At 38.8% G+C, this 25,470-nt stretch overlaps 1 protein-coding gene across 3 annotated transcripts in view; it reads left to right on the top strand.

The window, feature by feature from the left end:
• Window positions 1–25,464, top strand: part of crppa (CDP-L-ribitol pyrophosphorylase A) — a 51,073-nt gene extending 25,609 nt beyond the window's left edge. For 2 of the 3 annotated variants that reach the window (XM_036135343.1, XM_012876018.3), the window contains exon 10: window positions 24,968–25,464. In XM_036135343.1, coding sequence (XP_035991236.1) covers window positions 24,968–25,072 — 105 coding nt within the window. In that variant the 3' untranslated portion in view covers window positions 25,073–25,464. Of the gene's footprint in view, window positions 1–9,690; window positions 9,926–24,967 lie in introns of those variants that run through there. The other variant, XM_021323321.2, reaches the window with a different exon arrangement.
• Window positions 25,465–25,470: the final 6 nt, after the last annotated feature.

The following is a 25,470-nucleotide window of genomic DNA, read 5'->3' as shown; positions in this document are numbered from 1 at the left end:
TATTCATCACTAAGTAGGTTTAAAGCTACCAAAGCTATAAAATAAAAATTGCATTTTTAAGAAAGATATGTGCATCAAACCTGAACCAAATGTATAATATTCATGGCTTTATTTGAATTATATTTGTCATTCTGCAAGATTTATGTTCACAACTTCATAAACGTAAAAGCATCACTGTCTCAGGCCAGGAGATGTTTTAGCAGGTTGGGTTTACTCAAGCCTACTTTACTGAAAAAACATTTAGGTGCATGTTTTTTCAGGCTTGTAGCTCACATGGGAATATTAATTACCAAGTCTGAAATTGAGAAACCCATTAAAAAAAAAGAATAAAAGAAGGGTTGCAGAAGTCACCTTAGAGTGCAGAAGAAGAAGAAGATGCAGCAGAGTTATGATATGATGTATGAAATGAGAAACATCAATGCACAACGAAAGTAGTGATAACAAAGTGTTCCCTTCAAATTTGAGTTCAAACAATGAGGGTTTATCTGGTGATTTATTTTTTTTTTTTCAGTGAGGAGGAAGAAGTCCTATTTGCTTGCTTTTTATGTCAGGTTTTGTTTTTACATTATAACTCTAAATGAGACGACAAACAAACAAGGAGGCAGCTATACAGATATATGGTTTTATTTATGGGGTGAGGGGAAAAAATGTACAGAGGGGAAACCAGGAATGCTGAGTGTGAGAAGGAAATAAACAGGGATGAGCACCAACAGCAAGAGGTAGGCAATGCACAGGTTAGATGGCTGACTTACGGGTAAGATCAGTAGTTTGGTCCAGGGGGGACAGTGAGTCGGTGCACAGACGGCTGTTGATGACAATCTGAGCTAGAGCTGGACGATATAAAAAAAAAGCACATTGATAAAATCTAAATCATATTGATTGATATCAATAATTATCAAAAAATTTTAAAGATATATTTTAAGTGCAGCCCTGGCCATTTTACGCTTTTGGTTAATTACCTATTCTTTAGATAAACAACAAACAAACACAATTCAAACTCAATCCTTTATTCAACCACATTTACCAAAAATGTAAACTTTTAAAAAATTAAAAAATAAGAATATGTGCTCTCTGAACACTTTGCAGGGGGCGAATTGGTTGGGAGGATGTAGTGACTGTAGTATTAACCTACATGATAGTCTAGAATGTAAAAGGTAGGAAAACTGTTCTTCTATTGCACCACACGTGTATGAATCAAACGGTTGTTTTTGAATCATTGTCCTTCCCTAGTCTGAGTAGCGGCTTGTGGTGGTTAGCAGGGGGTGGAACACGTTGGAGGGTGGACAGGTAGGCGATGGTTCACCAGGTGAACAGGAGGTGTCCTTCATGTTACCGGATCAGGAGTACCAAGAGAGCTCTTGAAGACATTCAGGGAGATCTGCTTGAATCTTTCCCTGAATGTAGGAACAGAGTAGAACCAGAGTGAAGGTCTGGTAACCGGGCTGGAGGTTTCTCAAATGAAAAGGCATGGATGAGTCTATGGAGACCGGAGCTACACAAGGCACCTGGAAGGTCAGGTCTCCGTCAAGTTACCGCTCAGGGTGAGCCAATCCTGACGCCTTCCTTCTGACTCCTCCTCCATTTTAAGCTCTACTTGATTGTAGATAATGAGGATCACCTGTGCCAGTCGCACCCTGCTGGTTAAAAGAGGCAAGATACCACAAAATCACTATACAGATCTGTCACCTGAGACTTTAGCTTCTCAGTTGGTGTTGTCAGTGTGTTCCTTGTAATTTTTAATGTTCGTGTTTAATCTTGCTTTGCGTCCTTGAGTTAATTTGCGATCACTGTTATAAGTGCAGTTAACTCGTCACAATAATCTATAGCCACCTTCATTTAAAACCCAACTTGCACCTACTATTAAAGATTTGCGTTTTATTTCTTTAGTTTGGAGCTAACCTGACTCTCTTGCCCTGAGAGCTGGCCATTGTGGGCCACCAGCAACCGGTTTTGCTGCATCATTCCCCGTTTGCTCTAATCTACACAAGGCCACCTGACAGAGTGCACTTTAGAAGTAAAACCCACTCTAATAGAAAGCATTATATGTTCATAAAAATACCTTTGGTCACCTCAGCTGTCTGGCTTCACTCCCTTTTGTAGAAACCATGGCATAAACAGTATTGAACCCCAGACTCACCCCACAGCTTCCTTCCCCTAATTTCAATTTTCTTTTACTGTTTCAGAAAAGTAAATTTTAAAACTACTTATCCACTCTGAAACCAACAGAAAGGCTTATTGTGATATATGTTTAGTTAACCCCTGTTATTAATTAAAGTTGATCTCCACAGAGATCCTTGTGATCTGCCAAAGAATATTACGACTGTTCTCTGGAAATGAATTGGGTTTCCCGATAAACAGTATATACGTGTTTCATTCTCTCACGATTATATGTTTTCTGGCTCTAAAATATGACGATATATGCCCCTTAAATGATGAGCTGAAAGCAGCCTGTATTTGTCTGTGATTGGCAAGTAAGTGAGTTGTGTTGTTTCTAATTAAATGGAGATGTTAGGCGTGCAATACACTGCTGTCCACATATGAGTTTGATTCTGGTGTTGGATGTTGGCTATCATGGTTTTCCTCAGAATTACGGGTACTAATGCTGTTAATTTGTCAACCCGTTCCCCTTCTCTCACAGGACAGAGAAAAATAATAAAAAATGAGTGGCGAAAGATGACGTGTGTTTCCCCATGATAGAGTTCCTTATCCTTCTGAGATAGTGGAACAACAGAGATATAAATCACTGATAACCTTTTGTTAAAATGAGGATAACCTTTACCAGATGGCCTTATTCGTCCTTGTTAGCTGTTGTTCACACAACTTGTTTTATTTCTCTGGTTTTTAAATATCTAACAGCATTTTGAGACTCTTAAAATCACCCTAGAAATCTGTTACAGCGCTGTTTTATTAGTTAGACTTTACCAAGATGTGTGAGCCTTGAAGGGATCCAGATCGTTATTTTTCAGTTCGGTCTCATGAGGACTAATATGTTGTGAGGTCCACTTGACAACAAAATCTGGGTTTTATTTTCTGTTCCTGGCAAAGACTGATCGAGAGTCAAACATACTTTTTTCAGGACGTCAGAGCAAACAGAAAATACTAAATGATGCTGTTGTCTGGATGTTTGCTTTGTGAAAGCAATTTGTTGATACATAGTTGTAGCTGTGAATGGGCTATGCCAAACCCTTATAAATGTCTCGTCATTGGTTAAAAATCAGTCTTAAGGAAGACTTCTCTGATCTCTGTTATTTAACAAGCAAGGGAATTTTAGGATCTAATAATAGATGTAATCAATTATTAGAATCGAACTAATGGATGTCCCTTAACAATTTAATTAAGCAAAAAGAAACAAAAACCTAATTCAAAGAGAAAGACCCTACAGCCTACTTATAACAGCTAAAAGGAGGTTTATGGATTTGGAATTACACTTTACAAACACAAATTATACTGATTCAAAATCCAACTTTTATGAAAGGTCTATCAGGAGCTTTAGGAAAGAGGGTTTGAGTTATTGTTCCTTGTTAGGGACGTGCTGGCCATTTGGGTGGCCTCGGCACAAATGCTTTGTGGTGCGCCACAAAGCCCTTCCCAGTACTGAACAATAATACAGTATTTCATTGTGCATTTCTGTATTTCCAAAATAACCATTTAATGTTAGTGTTTTGAAAACAGTTGCACTAAATAAGAAAATAAGTTAAAATTTTAATGCAATGCTCATGATGTGAGAATTGTATAATTATAATATGCATCAGGACATTACAAAAGTAAGCAGATAATCTTGCAGCCTTATTGACAGGGGCTTAAATAAGGGTGGAAAACTTGGGCAGAACGGAATGGTTTCTTATGGCCTTATGGTTTCTTATTTGAAGATTGATAAATTATTTTATTGTGCTTTCTTTTTATGGTCAAAATGCATGACTAGACCCCTTTAACTCTTCTGCATGCCAAGGTTTTCTAGAGTCAGATGAGGGGCCATGTTTTTGACAGCTAAAGCTCAGCTTAGTTTAGGTGCTTAATGTGGTGCCACATGCTTTTCAATGAATGAGTTTACACAATAGGCTTTTCCATTTTTATTTAATCTTTGCTTAATAATATTGACAGTGAAATATGATATGTATTTATACTTGAATTTATGTTTCACTAATTTCAGAACCTGTTAAAGATCTAAAATGTTATTATGCCCTGAAACATAAAGGTAGAACTTAAAAGAGACGGCATACTTTCTCTCCACACAAACATCTCAACCTTAACTTTTTAAATTCAATGTTCTGGCTTTTTGCTGTTTAGCAATTGTTTACTCTGTTGTCAAACATGAGCTAAAAAGAAAAAAGTCATGGTGGTTACATGAATAGACTCTGTACCCCAGCTCCAATTAAAATTAAATTAAAACTGAAGTCATTGTTTTGTACCGGCAGAATTTTGTTTTTCTGAATATAATTTTAGAAGTCATGAAGTTGCAACCCTGAAATGAAATCTATCAACATTTAATGATTGACTACAAAACGCGTGTTTAGACATCAGTCATGAGAAATGTACTGGCTCATCACCAGCACTGGAAAAGGTGAATGCATGTCTTACAGAGAAACTGGACATCTACGCTTAATTTGAAAACCAACTATCTTAGACTGAAATGTGTGAAAATCTAACCGTTAACACATGACAGCTATTGGTCCAAACAACAGTACAGATTACCATTGAAAATGTGAGGTGCCTTACATCTTCACAGACAACTTCAACCTTGTTAATGCTCTGATCAAGGATCCTCAGATGCTTTAACTTTTTAAGCCCATCTGGCCCAATCTCGGTACTAGCAGAGCCACGCCTGTTTTATCATGCTTTAAAAGCAGGTCAGAAATGGTCATGTTTGGAGGTATTTAATGTTTAGAAAAGTCCCTATTTTTTCACAAATACTTTCAATTTTACAGCATTTTAAACAGACAAAATTCCATTTAACTATCTATAAAACATAGCTGACACTCTCAAAAGAAATGCTTTGCTCCACAGACATGTTTACTCCCCCCCCCCCCCCCCCCCCCCACCCACCTCCCATGGTAGGTATCATTAAAAGCTAGAGTCCTACCTTTTAGACAAGATACAGCACGTCTCTGTTGCTCCTGTGGTGGTTTAAAGGAGAAGTCCGGTCATATTCAGAATTCAAACTTCTGAAAGTACTTTAAATATAAAATTATTACATACTGTTCAATAAATGAGAAGTTATTTTAATTAAGAGTAATTTTCATTTGAATATGCTTTACTGGAGACATCCATGTTGGTCAAAGAACAGTACTGCCACCTCCCAGTTTGTGACGTCATGGTGCGGTATCGGCTGTCGAGCAAGTCCCAATGCTGATTAGAGCACCTGTCTAATGTTCTTCTGTTGAACTGTCTGTTTGTTTTTTTATACGATACGTTCAGTGAAGTTCTATTAAAAAAAAAAAGTCCCAATGCTGAAAAAATAAACTAAAATGATACAAAAAAATCCCAATGCTGTATCTGGTGTTTGTCACAACGCGCTATTATCCAAGATGGCGACAACTAGTGCAGTATGCGAAGCAGAGAGTGATGGATTTAATAGTGACAGCGATGGGAGTTCTATGGATTTATTGTCATCATCTGACGATTTGGAATATATGGAAGACTTTCTTGATAGCCACCTGACTTTTGACGAAATACAGCCATACCAGTTTGAGCCGAGGAGACAAAAAAGGGACGATGTGAGTTGAATCTGCCTGCTGCGGCTGTGGTGTAGCGGAAAGGTGAAATAACTAATGTATATTTCACTTTTACCCGCTGTATTGCAACATCCAACTGCCATGCACGTGGGCATTGTTGCTTTATCAATTGCTCTCGTGAATTTCAATAGTGAAGTCCTCTCGAAATCCGAAATAATTGTTGTTGATCGCAATGTGTATAATAGTTCCTATTGAATTTGCTTGTAATCGCGGAGAATGGCCCTCAGCTTACCGCACCGTGACGTCACTTCCAGAAGACGTCAGGGGTGAGGTGTTACCATATTTGGTCATTAAAGGCCGCTCGCAGACTCAGTGATTACGATGACAATTAATACTTTTATTTTTTTACTCATTAACTCTACATTCATTAAATCACAGCAAAAGTATTAGTTTTAGGTATAGATAATGATCCATTGATTATTCCTTGCTGACTGGACTTCTCCTTTAATAATCCCATTGCGTAATGGAGCTTCTCTCAATCTCACTCTCCGCTGCTGTGCACACAGTGACACACAGGCACTTTATCATGAGCTGCAGCTGTGACCAATTAACAATGTAACTTACTGCAGCGCTGTTTTTTTCCTTTCTCTACATCTATCGCTATAGCAGCAAAGAGAAGTAAACAGGTAATCCTTTCTTAAAAAGATATGAGTCATTATTTCTGGCTTTTCTCTTCTCTTTATTGGTTTATACTATGTACAATGGCACATGTTAATTAAAGACCAGGTAAATCTTATTGCCAAAGGCTTTTTCATGCGTAGACGGAGTTGTACAATGGAAATCGGCACTTTTATTTGACCTGCTTCCCCTTTATAAGGTAAAAAACACATTTGGAATATTTGGATAAACTGTGCCAAAATCACAGGCCAGCCTGGCACACTGCCTACTAAAACCATTGTGAAACAAATATGCTCCAGCTGATTCAGTCCATATTTGCTGCAGTTATAGTCAAGATGTGGATATACAAAGTCTGAAGCGTCTACTATATTTTCACAAGGGTTTTCATGTAGTTTTGCAGTGTTTATTTTGAAAAAAAATATTTAATTGAGGCTAAGAAATTTGGATTTTTCATTGATTCAATCACCTTTTAATCAGAAATAGACAATTACAGTTGTGGTTCCATATGAAAAATATTCTTTAATGTCTTAGTGTCATACAAATACCCACATTTACATTTACACTTTATTACTTTGGAGCTGTATTTGATTTCTATCAGATATGTAATTTCAGGCCGAAATTGCTCCTAAAACCCACTTCGCGTAAAGGATTTCACCATCCTGGTCCCAAAGAAACCTGAAACAACTTGTGCAAATGTCTACTCTGCTATTGCACTGCCATCTTTTCCCATGCAGAATTTTACATACATAATCACTCTGCTCTGATCAAAAACGTATAATTCTCAATATTCACAAACGTTTACTGGTTCACCATTGAGATTAGTTGGTAAATCGCATCAAAATCTGGGTTGGTAGCTATAACAAAGCTCTACAAAGGGTTATTAGGTCACATTGCATGATCTGGTCTTTAGTAGTTTCTAAAACCATTTTCATCTAATCTTATGTACAAAAACACAAACCAGTGATTGTAAACAGCAATTCTTATTAATTACCAAAATGGAAAAAAAGACTAAGTACACGTGTGTGTGTGGAATGAGAGGGGGCATTGTTTTAATGAGTTTATGACAAAAACTTTTTTTTTTTTTTTAAAGAGGGCCTCTTTTATGTGGGGAGTGGTGGCCTAGTGGTTACCACAGCACACTTGCCATCTGAGAAGACTGTCAGCACCCTGTGTGAACCCTGCAGATTGCCACTATGGGTTCTGAGCAAGAGCGGTAGCCGCATGTTGCTTCCAGGGCGCCATAAGCTGCCCACTTCCCCCTAAGCGATGGAAAAAATGCAGAAGACATATTTCGTCGAAATGTGCAATTAGAATGACATATAAACATTTATTTCTTTATTTTTTAACCCCAGACTCTACGTCTAAAACATGTAGGATTTTTCATTGTGATATGAGATGCCGTCTTTCACTCCACATATCACCCTGGAAATTTTTAACACACACACACACACACACCACTTTGGTAAAGAAAGGTATTTTTTTTCTTGTTGTTTGTTTCTGTTCTTTTTTTCAATTAAGCCCTTTGACTGTTGGTGGAAATTGTCCCACTCCTATTTTTGTTGGCTTTAAATAAGGCTTTAGATTCAATAAGGGTAAGATTTATATGAAAATAACTCTCAGCCACTAACACGCAATGTGCCCAGCATTAAGCTGTTATGCGTGCCAATGTTTGTCTTTAGGAGGAGAAAGTGAGGATTTCATCATGAGTAATGAACAGCAGTCTCTCTCACAGTATCTGTGATCAAAGCCTGCCTCTAGAGCTTTTTTTCCCCCATTTGTTGTTACCGCTCTGAAAATGCCCACAAGCCAAACATCGGATGGTTTAAAATCCAAAGACGTAGGCTGAGAACCCTCAGACACTGGATCCACATTTTCTGCGATGATGTTGTGAAAACGCTGATGGTAAAAACTATCAGTGTCTGTGGCTGTGATAGGAAGTGTCATTGGATCTGTTCTTCCACAGGGTCTTGGTGACTTGTCATCTGCTGAAAAGGGAGTTGTCACCGTGATGTATGGGTGTTGTAATCCCTGCAGTGAAAGCCCTGATGTTTACCCAACCCCATATTTCCTCCTCCTCAAAGAGCCCGGACCGGGAATCCTGAACCTGAGAAGAGATTAGGAAGAAAGGGAGAGGGAGAGAAAGGAGAGGAGGGAGGTGGTAAAGGAGAGGGCTCTAAAGACCTATTCTCCTCTACCCATTTGGAACTAGGTCTGAAAGGAGACAAGTGAAACCGTACACGCCCTGATGAAGATGCTGCTGTGACACTCTTGGAGTTGTGCGTTGATTGAGGAAGACTGCCGCCTGTGGTTTTAACACACTCCTGAATTTTCTCAAACAGAATCCAGCAATTGTATTCGGCTGAATGAGCCACACATCCACATGTCAGAGATTGAATTTCTGGAGGAAAGTGGGGAAGATTATTAACTGAAGAATGGCAGAGAGGCAAAATCTTCTGATTTCCTGTTGGGTTCACCCCCTCCCCCCACCCCCCCCACCCTCTTAACATTGAGCTATGGGGATTTTCTGATGGTAAAAAAGCCATATGATCGCGTGTACTTTGAAAAGGGTAACAGTGCCTCGATATGGTGGTATTGTGCTAATCTGAAGATGCTGCTTCCAGATCTGGATCACTGACTGGACAGGATGGATCCTTGCATTCTGCTCTCTTCTACTAAATCCTGAGAAGAATTTTTCAGCCATCAGTTTAAGACCTTCTTTCACATGTTTGCTGTGTCCACTGCATAGCTCATGGGAGTCTGCAAACAGTGTGGCTTGTTGTTTTCTTTAAACACTAGCTTTCTCCATGCACCTTCTTCATTAAGGCCAGAGTTGTAATGAGCTCAAATAATAGTTGTCCTTATTTCACCTGAGCTGTGAATCTCTGCAGCTCCTCCAGTGGCAGTGCACCTCATGGGAACTTCTCTGATTAATGTTCTTTTTGTTCATCCATTACATTTTCAGATGAGGCATTGAACATCATGTGATGATATGCTGAAAACTTTGGATATTGTTTTACAACATGACCCTGCTTTAAACTTCTGCACTGTTTTATCCCAGACTAGTCTCGTGTGTTCCTTGGTCTTCGTGATGCTGTTGGTTCTGTAATGTTTTGATTATTTTGGATTTATTTGCTTATCTTTGAAGTAACACCCTCATGAAGAATTACACACTCATGGAGTGCTTTCAGAATGAATTACAAAGGTACAGCAGTTTCTCTTGATATATTTATCACTTCTGACATGGACACTGGATTTCTCAGGCTAAACTTGTTTAAATCAAACAAGGCAGGGTATGAAAACACAAGAACCTTATTTCATGTGCACTTGTTGCCTGTTGCAGAGATCAGCGATGACGTCTGGCTGAACACAACCTCAACATTTCTCTCACAATCAAACAAAGAAGACCTCAGAAGACCATTTAACTTTTGTTTTATTTGCTGTGATGTATGAGCATTGACATCTTACTCTGTACTCAGATCGTATTCATTTCTAAAAAACAAATTATACTAGGGCAGGGCGATATGGCTTAAAAATAAAATGTCAGATTTCATTATACCAAACCCGATTAATAATTTTTTGCCGCATCCTTTTCATTTCACAAAAAGAAATTGAAGATATTATTTTAAAAACCTGTGAAACATGCTTGTAAAACAAGATGGCGGCCCTGTTATTATGAGCAATGAAAATATAATAATGTTTGCTGCCAGTGGTATGAGTTAACATGCTTCACTTCACTTGTGTAACTTCAAACTAACTTAAAAAATGTAAATGAATGAATTAAAGTGTCTCATCTTATGGTAAATTAGTTTCCTCTACAACATTTTGACAATATATTTCCCCTAGATATATTCAGCACGGCATGCTATTCTCTTAACAGAAGCCCAATGAGTGCATTTGCAAAATATATCCCAATTTTCCAAAAATGAAATCTTAATAAATTGTAAATTCAAATTAATTGATTAAATTGATGTATCACCCAGGCCTGAATTATGCACATGAAATTTTGACAGGATACGTTTTTGAACTCCTGCAACAAAAAATGAACTCAAATAAAATGTTAAAATGAAACATAAACAGCACAAATAGGAGTTTCTTCCAAACATTTTTATGCTTCTAACAACATACTTTTTCCATTGTTGCCTCATTTCACCACTTGTTTGCTAATGTTCTGGTCTTCTACAAATATGCCTGAAAACGTAATCCAAGATCTCCCTGGAGGTGGAAAAAGCCCATTTGACTCTGCCTGTCAAATGCTTTGTTCTCCAAACAGACTGAAACCTAGACATCCTTCACCTCCCTGTAGATAAGTTTGTTGCAGTCAGAATTTTGGAGAAACATTCATTGCTAAGACATGTGCTTGGTATCAAACTTTATCTTCTACGCTGATGAGGCTCCAGATGTGCGTTGGTATGTGTGAAACTTGACCCCTGAAGTTTGCTTCAAGGAATTAGACATACCAAACAGTGTTTACCCAGCTTTGATTTCTTAGATTAAAAAGACCAGAAGGCCCTCCCTGTTTGGGCTCCGGAGACATCACTCAGGCTCTTCCAGACGAGCGGTAGATGCCTTCCCAAGAGAGAATTTGTATTTCTTACAGATGGCAGGAGCTCATAGTAGATTAATGCTCGCAGCTCTTAACAATCAGTTTGTAAACAGTCAATCACGGAGGCTGTGGGTGAGCATGCATGTCAATCTGTTATGCCACTTGAGTTTTGGGTGTTTTTTGGCCACCCACAAGAGATCTGGTTTGAGTCTGCTTCAGGTTGCAGAGCTCTGCAGACATGGTGCTGTGCTCCACAGGCCCAATCAGTGAATCTTTTTGCTTTTCACCTTTCAACTCTGCTACTGCAAACAGTTTTTTGGATTGTTAAAAACATTTTTTTTTACGTTTCTTTTTCTGGGCACATCCACTGCCATCAGGTTCAGGAGAAACCCGTCAAATCATAACCTGGCAGGCCAGATTGATAATGTGTAGCACTCTATGTTCTACACATTAGCAAACTGGACCTGCATCAATCAAATCCATTCAGGGAAAGGAGGAACATTCAGCAGAACTTTCTGAGCTGATTGGGCATAGCGACACTTAGTGCCCACCTACCAAAGGCTGGCTTTAGCCAATCACGGTATCAAATGAAAATCTAAGGCAAGGAAAGGCAAATTTATTTGTATAGCACATTTCAGTACAGAGACAATGCAAAATGCTTTACATGATTAAAATACAGCTTCGTCAGAAACTGGTTGCAACCGGTTTCAATTTAGATCACGCAGAATAATAACTTCCTTTGCATTCAGTCCAGAAATTAGCTTTACTAAAGATGGAAGTGCTTTACCGGTGGCTGAGGGAGCTTTGTAATAGCCAACTACTGCAATGTGTTGAGATTCAGAGATTTGAAAATCTATTGCCAAAATTTCAAACTGTTTGTCACAGCTTTGGATACAATCAACTTTGACTGCAATTAGATTTTTACATAAACTACCACCCCACCACCCCTTTTTGGTCTATCCGTTCTAAAAAATATTGTAACCGTTAATGGAAACCTCCTTGTTATGTATCGTTTTGGAGAGCCAAGATTCAGACAGCTCGATGACATCAGCCTCAGTAGAAAATGCCCAAAGGCGAACCATATCCATTTTTGGTAGTAAGCTCCAAACATTTAGATGAATAAAACCAATGCCATTTCTATCTTTAAAATCAGCTGGTGTAGCAAAAGCACAATTTTCATCAGGCTCGGGTTTTGGTTTAACATTTCCAGCCATTAACAACAAGAAGATAATCTATCCCCTATTTTTTTTACTATGCTACCAGGTATTTTTCTTTTTAAACAGGAATTTAAGATCACAACTGACAATCTTGAAGAGTCATAATACTAGCTAAGCACCTTAGGTTCAAGCAGTTATATGAAGAACATAAGAGTAGCATGTGTAAGAAAGCCACAGTGAATTTCACTCAAGTCACGATCATTCAGCAAAAACAAGGTGAAATCTCTTTGTTGGCTAACATCCTCATGAGAGTCTTCCAGTGTCTAGCTCCAAGCTCTGGAATATAATACTGCCAGAAGCAACAGCATTACAGACTCCTATCCATCTCCCGCTCCATGGAGAGAACTTGCAAGGCTTCATTTGGCGTAATAAGAGTGTTCCTTCAAGAACGCTTGAATTTGTACTATATGAATGAGTTAAAACCCTTAATTAAAATTGCCCATTATCTTTGCCCCCGAAACTGTGCACAATGTCTGGGGGAAAAAAGACTATCTGTTCCTTTAAGGTCAGATGTGATGTTTAGTCTGTGGCGTTCTGGTATTTTGACAACAGCTCAAAAACGCAGTGTTGCACCTCTGTGTGTTCAGCTCACTGCGCACTGCGATGACAATCTCGTGCTTGCATCAGGGGTGGAACGGAGGACACTAACGCTTGGCCCGAGTGCATGCCGACGAAAACCCAGGATCTAATAAATGTCTTGTTTTTGTTCAAGTTTTCCTGCACCTGCAGCTGACCTCGGTTGCCCCGCGAGGTGCAGTGTTTCTGGCTTCCCTGGGATTCTGTAAGGGATACAGTGTGATAAGTAAATGAGGCATCTGCACAGACTGTGTGTGGTTGTGTACCCAGCCCGTGCCTTCATGCTTTCATGCCTCTGAAACTAAGGTCCCATTGTTCTGCGCTCTGTTTTGAGGTTTGTCTTTCAGTGATTCGAATTCAAACAAAGTCGTCTCTCATCAGAGCTTGTTTAACAAAATTCTCACTGAGGGGATACAGTGGAAATGCAGACCCCCTCAGTGTGCCGTCACTCGCAGAGTATACAGAAATGGAGGACCTATTGGACGTGGCTTTGTTTGTCCGATCCAGACAGGATATTTTGGAAACCCGTGCTGAAAGAGCGATATCACTGTCCCATGAAGGGGGTTTGTGACAGCATTTCTTCCCCCAGGGGGATTTAAAAAGCAGGTATAAATACAGGAGTTAAATCTGTTGGGCTCTCGCAGATGTTTGGAAAATCTGAGAACGCTCCACAAACATAGTCTTCAATACAGACGTTTATTTTCCTACATTACTGTCATTTTTAGATGAATTGAGGCAGACGTCTGAAGCACAGCCACTGCGGCAACGGATCTAAATACTTGGCGAAATTCAATAAAATGCATTCCTTAGAGACGTGTCATGATTATGTTTCTGTCATCTCATGTCAGCGTCAGCTCGCTCTCTCTCTCTCAGCTTGGCTCGGACCAACTTCTGTCTGTATAGCTCAGCGCTCTTGTTATGCTGATATTTGTGTACACCAGAGATAGAGGAGGAAATGGTAACATGTATTCAATTTAAGTGTTTTCAAGGGTCTCTCTCTTCATGTTGATCTGTAATGTACAGGTAAAGAAAGGGAAAAACCTCAAAACAAGATGTTTGATTCATCATTTATTTAGCTTATGTTTATCTCCTTCTGTGTTTTTATTTATTTTGTGAGGTCCGTGGGTACTTGAGGCGGACTCTGTGCGGTTCGTTTCACCCTATAAACTTCTCGGCAGCAAGAAGTCTTTATATCAAACTGTTTCATATGTGACTCTGAGCTTGATACACTGAGCTGCTCCAAGAAATCCAGGACGCAGCATCACGGTCCCTCTCTGTTCTCACTGACAGGTGGGAGACTGCTGGAACAGAAACGTCTCTAGGTGCTCAGCTAGCTAATCATACATTTTACCATCCATTCCACCGCTTCTTACCACTGGCAGAAAGTGTGGGAATTGTAGGAATTTGCCACAAGATATGTAGGCAACAGTACACTCGACTATGAAGGGTAAAACTTACATGGAGAGTCAGCTCAGAGTCCACCAAGCTCACAGTATGTGCACAGTACGCCCGAGTATGTGGAAGCCTTTAGGCAGCCCGCGCCCGGAGTACGCGCTAACAACAATAAACCTTGTAAGTTAATTCAGTATAAAACTTACGTTTATTTTGGCCTTATGGTAGATACAAGGCAGTGTAGTCGAGCTACTCTGTCCTCCTGACAGTGACAGATAGAGAATATGTGGACGTGAAGGGGCAGAGTGATATTACACACTTGGAAATAATATTTAATGCGCCTTTTATTCCATTGTGCCTTATGGTCCGAAAAATACGGTATATTAGCTAGGCACTATATCGAGATTTTTAAAATACTGAGATTTAAAAAAAAAAAAGATATAAGATGAGACTATATCGTTTGTATCAAGTTGATCTGTGATGCATTGGAGTTATACTTTTATATATTCAAGAAAGTACATTTTCAGTTTTTCATATCTATCTACAGCTGTTTAACAAATGTGTCTATGAGACTTTTGGGATGAAGCTTTGATTCAGAGATGTCTTTTTCTAATTACTAATGAAAATAATAACATATTGAGATCAATATCGTCTATCAGCATTCAGCTTAAAAATTTGGTGATATTATTTTTGGTCCATATCATCCAGCCCTAATGTTAATTTACATAAATGAATGAGGTCCCGTCCAGATGAAGCTGGGTTTGGCCGCTATCCGACAAACCTCTTGGTCGGATAGCGGCTTCTGTCCAGACAATGACTAAAAAACAACAATTATAAAATAACACATTCAGACAGCAGAAATCCTTTTTCTGATTTCCCCCCTCCCCCCCCCCCCCCCCCCAACATAACACCAATGAAACCAATACTTTAATGCAGTTATTGTATATACGGGTGCTGTGGGTTAAAACAGTGCAAAGTACTTTTGCACTGTTTTAACAGTGACCTTTACTGTTTACTCTATGTTCGCTTGTCCTCAACATGGTTCAAAGAGCTCAGCAGAGAGACAATAAAATTAGAACAACAAAGCTTGTATTCAAACAAGAAGTCTCACTTTAACATAAACTGTAGATGTGTCTCTCTGGTGCATTTTTGGTGAAATTAAGTATTTTCTTTCTTCAGTGAAGTTACTCATGGTGGGTAGAGTAGTCAGAAATTTGACTCAAGTAGGACTATATTTTTTATTATATTAATTAAAAATAAAAGGTACAGTAAAGCTACTCCTAAATGTACATTTTGTTCAAAAGGTTACTCAAATAAATGTAACTGAGTAAATGTAACTAGTTACTACTCACCTCAGAATGAGGATGTATTTAGTATCAATGAAAAATGATTATATTTCAGTAGAATTGACAGATTATCAGAAAAAAAATACATCTGGATCTGGCAGTTAATTTATTTCATTTTTGGATAACTAATGATTCTTAATACAAATGTATTTAGGTCAAAAGAGATGATCAAACAAATCTAAAGAGCAAATATACTACTGCTAATTCTACTTTCCATGCTGTTAATCAAACCTAAGGTTCATCCGTGTTAGCTGAGGATAGCCAGTACAGTAGCAAAAACCAGACAGACCTTTACCCAGTGGCCCTCCCCAACTCATTCTGCAGGGTCCCAAGGCATTCCCAGGATTGAAAACATAAGTTCATATTCAATAAATTAGAACATGAGCTTCAGTAATTCTCGTTTGTTAAGATTTAAAGTACCTATTGGAAATAACCAACTATAAACAAGTATTAATCCATATTTCTGTATAAATGTTTCTCTTTATAGTCCCACAGAGGGGAAATTTGTCTGTGTTAAAAAGTTACATTTTTATTGGTCTAGCATAATGTTCTAATTAAATGTTGTGTTTTCATTAGCTACAAGTGAAAAATTATCAATAAAGTCTTTAAAACATTATTCTGTGAGTAATTAATCTACAAGAGATTTGAGAGGGGAAAAATGCAGGGTTCAAAGTTTCGGAACCACCATGGAAAGAACTCTAGAGATTGCCTTACTGGTTAGACTTGGCTGGGTACCTTCTCAGAAGCAGCTTATAGCCCCATTTACACCACCCTTTTTTAACCGATCCATGCTGAGTTCGGACCGAGCTTGGATCAGTTAACCGTGCCGAGCTTGGTTCTTACGACAATTTACACATCACGCTAGCACGGTTCCTCGCCTCCTAGTGACGATCTGCGGTACTACAGCTCTCTAGGATTGAAAGGGGGAATCAAGCAAATAAAAATGGCGGCACCCGTAACATTCATGAAGTTATGTTTCGTCATAATTGTGACATTTCGTTGTTTGCCGGTTGTCTCTGGCATGGTTCAGTTTGGTTTGCAATCCATTTACACTCGAAAATTATCTCAGTTACCGAGCTAGGACCGTTCTGGGCACGGTTAAAAAAGGGTAGTGTAAATGGGGCTTATGTTTCCTGTCTTTGTTCCTGCAGCACAGCCTCTCTCTCAGTGAGATAATCTAATTGTATTACTTTTTTTAGAGTTTATATAATCATACTTTTTTTTTTTACCAGAAAGTTTCAAGAATCTTGCCACAGCATTAAGTAGTGGTCAAACAGTCTAATACATGGACAGTTGTTTGTTGGTTGCACTTTGCACTTTATGTTCAACAAGGATATTATGCTCTGATTACAGATTTTTCTTAAAACACAGGTTTTGATTTGTAAAAAAAAATAAAAACAACTAGGGATTCCTGGTTTGCTTAAAGCATTGATGAAAGTTTGTCTCACTTTTATTATCTAAAAAATGTGCATCATTTCATATTCTGAGCTGCATGTATTGTTGCAACCCTAAAGGCTGATTCACATGGCAGGATAATTAGCCCGATTTGTGCCCCAATCTCCCCCGTCCGACAGGCCCTGACTATCGGGGCCCAACTTGCTCAACTTGGTAACACAATGCAGCAAACATAGAGCCCCCTGTCTTGTTGTCTCCACTCCTTTTAACTAATGCCTTTACTTTTTATGTTTTTTCTCTGTTAAAATGAGTCCACAGACTATGACCATTATTCTTCCCAGTCGTCCATGTTTATTTACTTTGAACTCACGTTTGATCTTGACAGGTTTTGTAAAATTTCCAGTTGATGTCTGAATGATCCTTGTGAAATTTGTTTGTGTGTTGTGACACCACACACTGTATGAGCAAAACTGTTTTATCTAAGTTTTTTTTATTACGTTACCTGTGGTTTTGATGTGATATTATTAGGCTTTGCCAGAATATGTATTTATAAAAGCAATACTTTTTGATTTTTGCTAATTAAAAACACACTGTCCCTTTAAGTAGATAAAACCTAACAACTAAAGTTTTCTCAGGGAATGTCTCTTTGGACATCCATGCATATTGCACAGTTCTGTTACTTAAAGATCTACATTTATTGCGCCATATTTTACTTTCTGCATAAGTGTATCAAACAATGGAGCAGTCATGCGATGCACTCATGCAGCTGCACAATAATCTATATTGTTAGTAAAGGGACTGCTATCTGACTTCTTGACCCAAAAACGAGTCCTATTAGAACTACTTGCACACTTTAAGCTTCTCAGGAAGTGTTGTTGGTTAGTGCAGTTCACCGATTTCAGAAAAAATGGTTTGGAAAGATTGTGTCTTGTGTCAGCGTGTGATGTGTAATCTATGTGCATTCTGACTAGGTGTCTGTCTCATCAAAAAAGTTCAATGTGGTAACGCATAATGACAATAAATATTCTTTATTTTTGAAAGGTGGGAATACTTTTAACTGTGTATCACATATAGGTGTTTTATTCACTACTTTTCTGTCAAAAATTCCGTTTACCATGGTATAAATAAATCAGCACCCTGTTCATTAAATTACACACAAAATTTAAATTGTCTTAGTTGCTTTCAATATTTTCAAACTAAACACATCAGTGTTTATCTCATATGAGCCTCAACAGGACCTCAGCCGTGTAAAAGTCAGGGCTCCCACACTTTTACCCTGACCAGTAATTGAACCTGGGATCTCTGTTCTCACTTTAGCCCCGTAGCTACTGCCTGTCTTCAGTAAACACAGAGTAGAGGGGAGGGCACAGCTACCACAAAACCCACTCAGGGATGAGCTGTCAGAACCCTTGAAACACTATCTTTGCACAGACTAATGCAATTGGTGTTTTTACCAGTATTGTATCACCGGGTTTCAGGAGCGCTCCGGTGATTTGGGGAGAGTTTTTCTGGGAAATGGCTGCATCTGTTACGGGACAGATGCAAGAGTAATGTTCAGCGAGGTTCAAGGCAGGTGGCTGCTCTTTCTTTTAAGACTCCCTGTGTGGAGAACGCTGTCTGGCTTCAGTCCTGGCAGTGATACTGCCCTCAAGTGGATGAGAAAACTATTAGTTATTTGACAGTAACATATTAGGATGATGAAATGAAGCAGTAAAAATTCCTAATGCTCTTGGACGCTTTAGTTATGGTAGCTGTTGTGAGTCTAACTGCTCTTTCCAGCGTGCCTGGATCAGGCGTCATGCCAGGTTTTTCCACAATAGTGTTGACATGCAAATTGTCACTGAAAGGTTCTAAATTTAGGACTTTTCAGCTTCAAAATTGGCCCACTTCCCACGGGGCAGAAGATCTACTACACCCCCCGCTTAGATGGTAAGGTTGATTGCAGCTGAGGCATTTAAGATTTGAGAGTGAGAGGCTCTTTGCTTATTGTGTGGTCCCCCCGTTGGGCTCCTTCCGTGTTCTCCCTCTGCTTTTGTTTCAAAGGGCTGTCTCCTCACGCCTCGTCAGACTCTTTCCCTTCAACAGTTAGCAAAACTAGAAGCTAATAATTTAAATTCCTCTCCATATGTTTGTGGCCACAGCTTGGAACAACATGGCCTTTGCATGTGTTTGTGCGTTTCGACAGATGGGAGTGATTTTTGCTTTTAAATTGACGCTTGATCAAACTATACACAGCAGTGTTTGTACGTTCTGACATTGCTATCAGTTAATTTATGGGAGAGGATTTTACTGCAGCAAAAGAAAATACATAAACTCCACTAGGCCACCAAGAGATTGGCCAAATCAGTAATTGAAGTAACAGCTGCTCTGCTATAAATTTGGGGAAAAAGTGTGTCACTTTCTCCCATTTAATGTGACCCTCCACTGCTAATGATGGTTTTTTCACTAATGCATATAAATTATGAGCCGTCTGGCAGGGTAATGCTTTAAGTGTGGATTTGTGGCAGTTAATCATTATGAAGTGGAAAGTAGGATTCCCTCACGTCCAATAATGGTAAAGTGAATCTTGTAAAAACAAGCTGTAATAAAATAAAGACAAAATAGTCTCCTGCAGGTCGTTCTTTGGCTCTGGGTCACGATTTTGTTTTTTTGGTGCAGGTGAAAATGAAATTTACATTGTAAGTAACAAAACCCTGCCAATTATCTTAAATAGGGCTATCAATCTGATTAATTCGTGTGCGGGTTTCATCTAAAACCTTCCTTGAGGTTTAATTTCATGTCAGTCCAAACATCCCTCAGCAGAGCAATTTTGCAATAGATAGAAATATTCAGCTTTGACCTTGCTGGTTTCTCCATTTTGTAGCTCTTTTGTTTTGTCAGACAGTAAGAAACCATCTCAAGTCAAAGCTAGAGGTCATACACTTTAAAAAAGTATTCACTTACCCATCCAAATAATCCGGTGTTCTAATCACTTCCATGGTCACAGTCTGCATGTCAATCACCTAGACATGCAGACTGTTCCTAGAAACATTTATGAAAGAAAGGGTTGCTTCCAAGAGCTCAGTGATGTCCAGTGTGCTTCTGTGCAACAAGTCCAGTGATGACATTTCCTAACTCCTAAATATTCCGTAGTTCATTTGAATTCAGTTTATTTACGCAGTGGCAACTCATAAATCATGTCATCTCAATTCACTTTACAAAGTTAATTCTATCAAATTATTCAGATAAATTTGTTGAAAAGTTTCCTATCTAAGTATAGTCAACTCTCACTGGTATTATAAGAAAGTGGAAGGGATTGAGAACAATGGCAACTCAGCCACAGAGTGGAAGGCCCCATAAACTGATGGTCCTTCAGATTAGCTCAAAAACAGTGCACAGAAAGCGTCATGGAATAGGTTTCCATGGCCGAACAGCTCAAGCCATACATCACCAAGTGCAATGCATTGGTTGCGTGCTTTATAAAGCACATGGCTGAGAAGAACTTTATAAAGCACAACACTGGACTCTAAGGCAATGGAGGCATGTTCTCTAGAGTAAGGAATTAAACATCTTGTCCCCTGCTCATCACTTCTGCTAAAAAGTCACACATACATTTTTACCCTGGCCAGTTTCATTATAACTTTGTTTACATGTATTTTCTTCACATATAAGGAAGAGCAAATTTTTAGCCTCTTTATTAGAAGCTTGGGAGCTATTGAAGCCCAAAAATTGATTCCCCCAGAACTCGAGGGACAGAGGGGGGTGTGGGCAGGACCAATCCTCTGACCAATCCCTGCCATTCGGACCAAATGGCAGGGATTGGTCAGAATTTTTACAGGGGTGCAGCTCCCACAGAGCTCAAATTTATTAACTTCCTTCTTGTGAATATGTAATGCATTTACCAGTTCCAGGATGGAAGAACCAGTTCACCCAGTAAAACAAAAAGTGTTTCTGAACAGGACTACCAACTATAGCTTTAATTACTTTAATGTCATGTTTATCCTTAGAGCGTATGAATACACAAAAAGCTTTGAGTATTCAAAGTCTGTTGCTGAAAAGTAACTCCCTCAATTTTTTTAATAACATTTTAAGCCTGAGTGGCACCCGTGACTACTTTAAGATGTGCCACGACTCAGTGAACAACTAAAGTCGTATTTTCGTTCCACAGTGTAAGCAACTACCAGATTTAATATGCTGTTTATGAGACAAGGTTCAGATTTCAAAAGCCACGTTTCTAAAGCTAGGAATGATTCAGTGCTGGAGCCAGGACAGGCTCAAAAACTTTGATCCTCCCCAATGATTGTGATTTGCTTATTTTTGAGAAATTTGTGCAAAATCCAGTGTTTTTTTCCCCCACTCATATTCGAATACAAAGCTCAACAATAGAGGTCTTAGCTGTATTTTGATTGCTGTAGCTGTCTTCAATATGCCTGATGAGAGCAGCGAAATCTCCTTGCTTTCCCTGGGTGGCAATCGTCTGATGACCTCGCTCACCTCATTCATCTACGCTGCAGCCGTAGAGCTCCTCCAAACACGTGCAGATCTTAAACACGTTCTGTGTGAAGATGTGACCACTTTCAGATAACTTCTTAAAGAATGCTTTGATCTGACAGACAATAAAAAGATGCAATCAGATTTACATCTTCCTTTTTGTAGCAGTGATTAAAACCACAGAACAGTAACTTTGACAAATGATAAAGAAAACAGGGCAACAGTTTCTTCAGTGCACTTCTCCTGCCTTCAAAGGTCTTCATTGTAAATATGAACCAATTCTAACAAAGTAAAGGGAGTGCTTATACATAATCATATTTTAGTTACTTTTTCATCTTCTACTTTTTAAACGATATGAGGTTGAGAGCCTTGGCTTTCCTTTTGTACAGCTGGTGTGGAAGTTCGGCGTCATCTGAAAATTGAATTGAATCTGATTCCATTCTGATACTGATCGGACAGACGTGCTGCACAAGTTCTGGGTCTGTTTTTATTTATTTTTTTATTAACCTCAGTCAGGCCTGGTTCCATTCTGATCCTGTTCAAACCTCAGCCATTCACAAACCAGCCGATCCTTATACTTTAGCAATGAGGTCAATGAAGGCCCGAAGAAAATGTTATTTTTGGATCAGGTTAACAATTTTCAAGTTTTGACTTTACTATGTTAGAAATGATAATATAAATAGAACAAGTTTTTAAGTAATATAACGTACCATATAGTGTACCATATAATAACTTCGGTACTCTTCTTTCAAGCAGCTAAACTGTGTTGAAATCTTTGAAAGTTAAAAAAAACACCCATTTCAGCCTCTCATTGAAAATGTTTTGTTTCTTCGAATCCCATCTCTTCGTCTCATGAATTTTTGTATACTATTGTTTGAACGCTGAGTTAAATGTACATGTCCTCCACAATCATTGAGACCCTTGGTAAAGATGTTTCAAAAGCATTAAATATAAATATTTTATTGTTTTAGTGCATTTAGTCGGTGCAGAAATGAGAGATAATTGTTATTAACAAATCAACCCAATCAATTTCTTTATAGTAAACATAATTGGAATATTTATTATATTTTGGATGGCACTTTAAAATGTGCAAGACAAGAGAACAGTGCTTTGTAAGATGACATAGACCCCTTTAAACGGTTCCTATTTTGTTAATAACAAACTTCAATGTAGATTATGTGTAAGAAAAATACAGTCTTGTAAAAAGTTGTAACGTCTTTGTCTTTGCAGTCAGATTGTTTCAGGAACATTCACAAAAAATACACTAATGTCTAAAAAACATGCCTCAAAACCATCAAATTTCTTCCACTTTAATCATACAAACTGACACTTGGGGGATTTTCCTTCACAACATTTTAGAGCATAAAAAGGATATTTTTGCTCTCAGATTAATATTCCCTCCTATGTGAACCCAACTCCCTGCACTCAAACTTCTCCAACGTGCAAATTAAACTTACACCTGATTTTATTTAGAGGCATCAGAGTTATGGGGTTCTGAAAACAAATCCTGGTCAAATGTTTCAGATATTTACATGTAAAACAACATTAAAATTTGCTTTGCTTGTCACAATTATCCAGTACCTTATATAGGTCTATCACATCAAAGCTCAGTTAAATGCACTGAAGTATATGGGGCTAACCTGGTAAGCTAGGTTGATAATGTGTAGCACTGTTGGCTTAGTTCTGCACATTATGAACCTGGGACTTCTCCCAGTAAATATTTTAATTTATATTTTCTCCCCTATGCTCCGTCAAAAACTTCCTTAAAGTTCAAGGTATTCATGTAAAATCCAGTTAGAACTAAATTCTATGTGTAGAACCGGAGGACTGCTCAGACATAGAAACGCTTTTCTGTGGTTACTTAAAAAAGAAAAATGCACGTCTCCCTTGGGCCTCATCAAAACTCTAAATCAAAGCAGAGAGTCGCTGTAGACGGAGGAATGAAGTCAGGAGAGTGAAAACTATTAAAATTGCATTATGCAGCCAGTCTGCAGCGAGGAGGGGGAAAAAAGGTACAGAAGAGAGGAATTACAAAAGCAAAACAACCACAACAGTGGAGCCCTTCTAAGAACATCAAATGTGAGGCTTTGTTTGTCTTAATGTGTGGTTTGCAGCAGATCTGTCTAATATCATGCATGATAAAGCTCAAAGTTGGCCGTACCGTTCAGAAGCCCTGGAGGAGTTTAGGGGGAGAGTTAAAGTTTTTTTTTAATTATGTGGCTTTTTATTTTTTTTTTCTCTTTTGGAAAATTGCTTCCTTGTGTTGATTGAAGAAGATATCTCTGCAGGCAGGAGAAATGTCTTATAGAAAATGTGAGCGTGCATGTGAAACTTTACATCTGCGGGTCGTATTTGTGTTACTAAACAAAGTTTTTTTGCAAACTGTGGGTTTTGGTTATTTGGTAACAACTCATACTGTTTTCTGACTATGTCCAGACTGCTAATTTATTGCAAAAAACAAAAGCAAATTAGTTATCTCTCCAGCACATGTGAAACTCAGGTGAAAGTGTGATTCCAGCTGAATTCTCTCTGTTGATGTAGTTAGCAGATGGATTGTAAGAAAAGAGGGACAGGTGCGCTTTAAAGGATATTTTCTTGTTTATCGGCATAGATATTTGCATAAAATTAATCTTACATAATATAAACTGTTCTTTTTGCTGCAACATTCTCATCTGCAGTTTCCTGGATCGTCAAGAAAAGTAAGAAAGGTTTAGTTGCATTGAATAATTCAATTCAGTTTTATTTATATAGCGCCAATTCATGATACATGTCCTCTCAAGGCACTTTCCAAGGTCAATGGAGGCTTCAGGACCTCCCAGAGTGGCTTAAAGAGCAAAGCTCAGGGGCGAGCATTACTGCTTTTGACACCACAGAACCTAGAAGAAGTTATTTTCTATGTTTAATCCTACATCTTTTCAATTGTTATGGACACCTGGAGCATTTTGTGTGGAGAACAGAGGTGAGAGCCACCATTAGTCCTGTGATGTGCTAACAGTGAAGCATCCTGATGCCTTGCCAACTGTCTGTTGCTTCTCATCCCATCGATAAAGCTTTTTTCCTCCACTTCTTCCCTTGAAAACTGCCACGACTGAAGAGCGGCATAAAAACCATCCTCCAAGAGCAACTTCTTCCAACAACCCAGGAGACGTGCGATGGTTATCTCTGTGTTTTCCAGCATGATGGAGCTGGGGGAACTTTCTCAACGAACAGAACATTAAAATTTTTTTGGCTTTTGGGCTTCTCATCTTATGCTCACTGAGAACCACTATCTCAAAAAAATCAAGTGGAGAAATAGAAGCTAATGACCTGAAGTGGGAGTCTCAGTGATGTTAAATGGGTCCTCATAATTCAGGATTTGGCACAGACATAGAAAAACTTTAAATATTGGCTCTTTTTAATGTATATTTTTAATCTTTTGAAATTCTTTAAGTTGTTCTTCTGCGCATATGTTGAAGTGATAGAAAAACTGATATTTGTGCTACTTAGAAACCTTTGGTCACACATCTATATCAGCTGCTGTTGTTTCTTATTGCTTCAAAGACTCAGATGGAGGCAAGGCTTGGTGGAAAAGGCCTCAGAATGGCAAAGCTTTATTCTGCCACTCCAGGACTACAGTAGCCGCCTGCCGCCTGTGGGTCCTGACCCCCCCTGTCCTTCTTTTTCCTCCTGTCTCCGCAGGATACAGAGCAGTGGGAGAGGTCGGCGTCACGGGTCGCTGACATTGCGTCAGCCTTGATCCGGGACAGAAACCCTGCCTTGGTGGGACAGCTCCTGCAGGCATGAAGAGAGACGTTATCAACAAACCCGTCATCACTGCTGAAAGCTGCTAGACTGAAGCTGGATTGTTGTCTGTTGATGTATTTAATTATGCACCAGGTTTAAAGGAGGCTGTAAAGTTTCTAACCTTGGGCAGATAGATAAGCTGAGAGGTTTTGACTTTTACAGGAAGCTATGTGATAAAACGGCTCCCACAACGCTTCTCTGAGCTGTTGTTGGATGATCAGCCGGTACTTTCGCTGTTGCACGTTTCTGCTCTAATGTACTGTGTTTTTTATTGAAATCTGGTTTTATGCAGTTGGACCTGCTTTTAGGAGTCCAAAAGATAATATACGGAGGAAAATATTAGAATTTTACATATTTTTAAATATTTATGTTTTTTTTAATCAACGGGTTAAAAGTGT

The sequence above is a fragment of the Fundulus heteroclitus genome, chromosome 3 (assembly GCF_011125445.2).
Source record: "Fundulus heteroclitus isolate FHET01 chromosome 3, MU-UCD_Fhet_4.1, whole genome shotgun sequence".
Classification (NCBI taxonomy): Eukaryota; Metazoa; Chordata; class Actinopteri; order Cyprinodontiformes; family Fundulidae; genus Fundulus; species Fundulus heteroclitus.
This window is presented reverse-complemented; position numbering and strand designations above follow the sequence as displayed.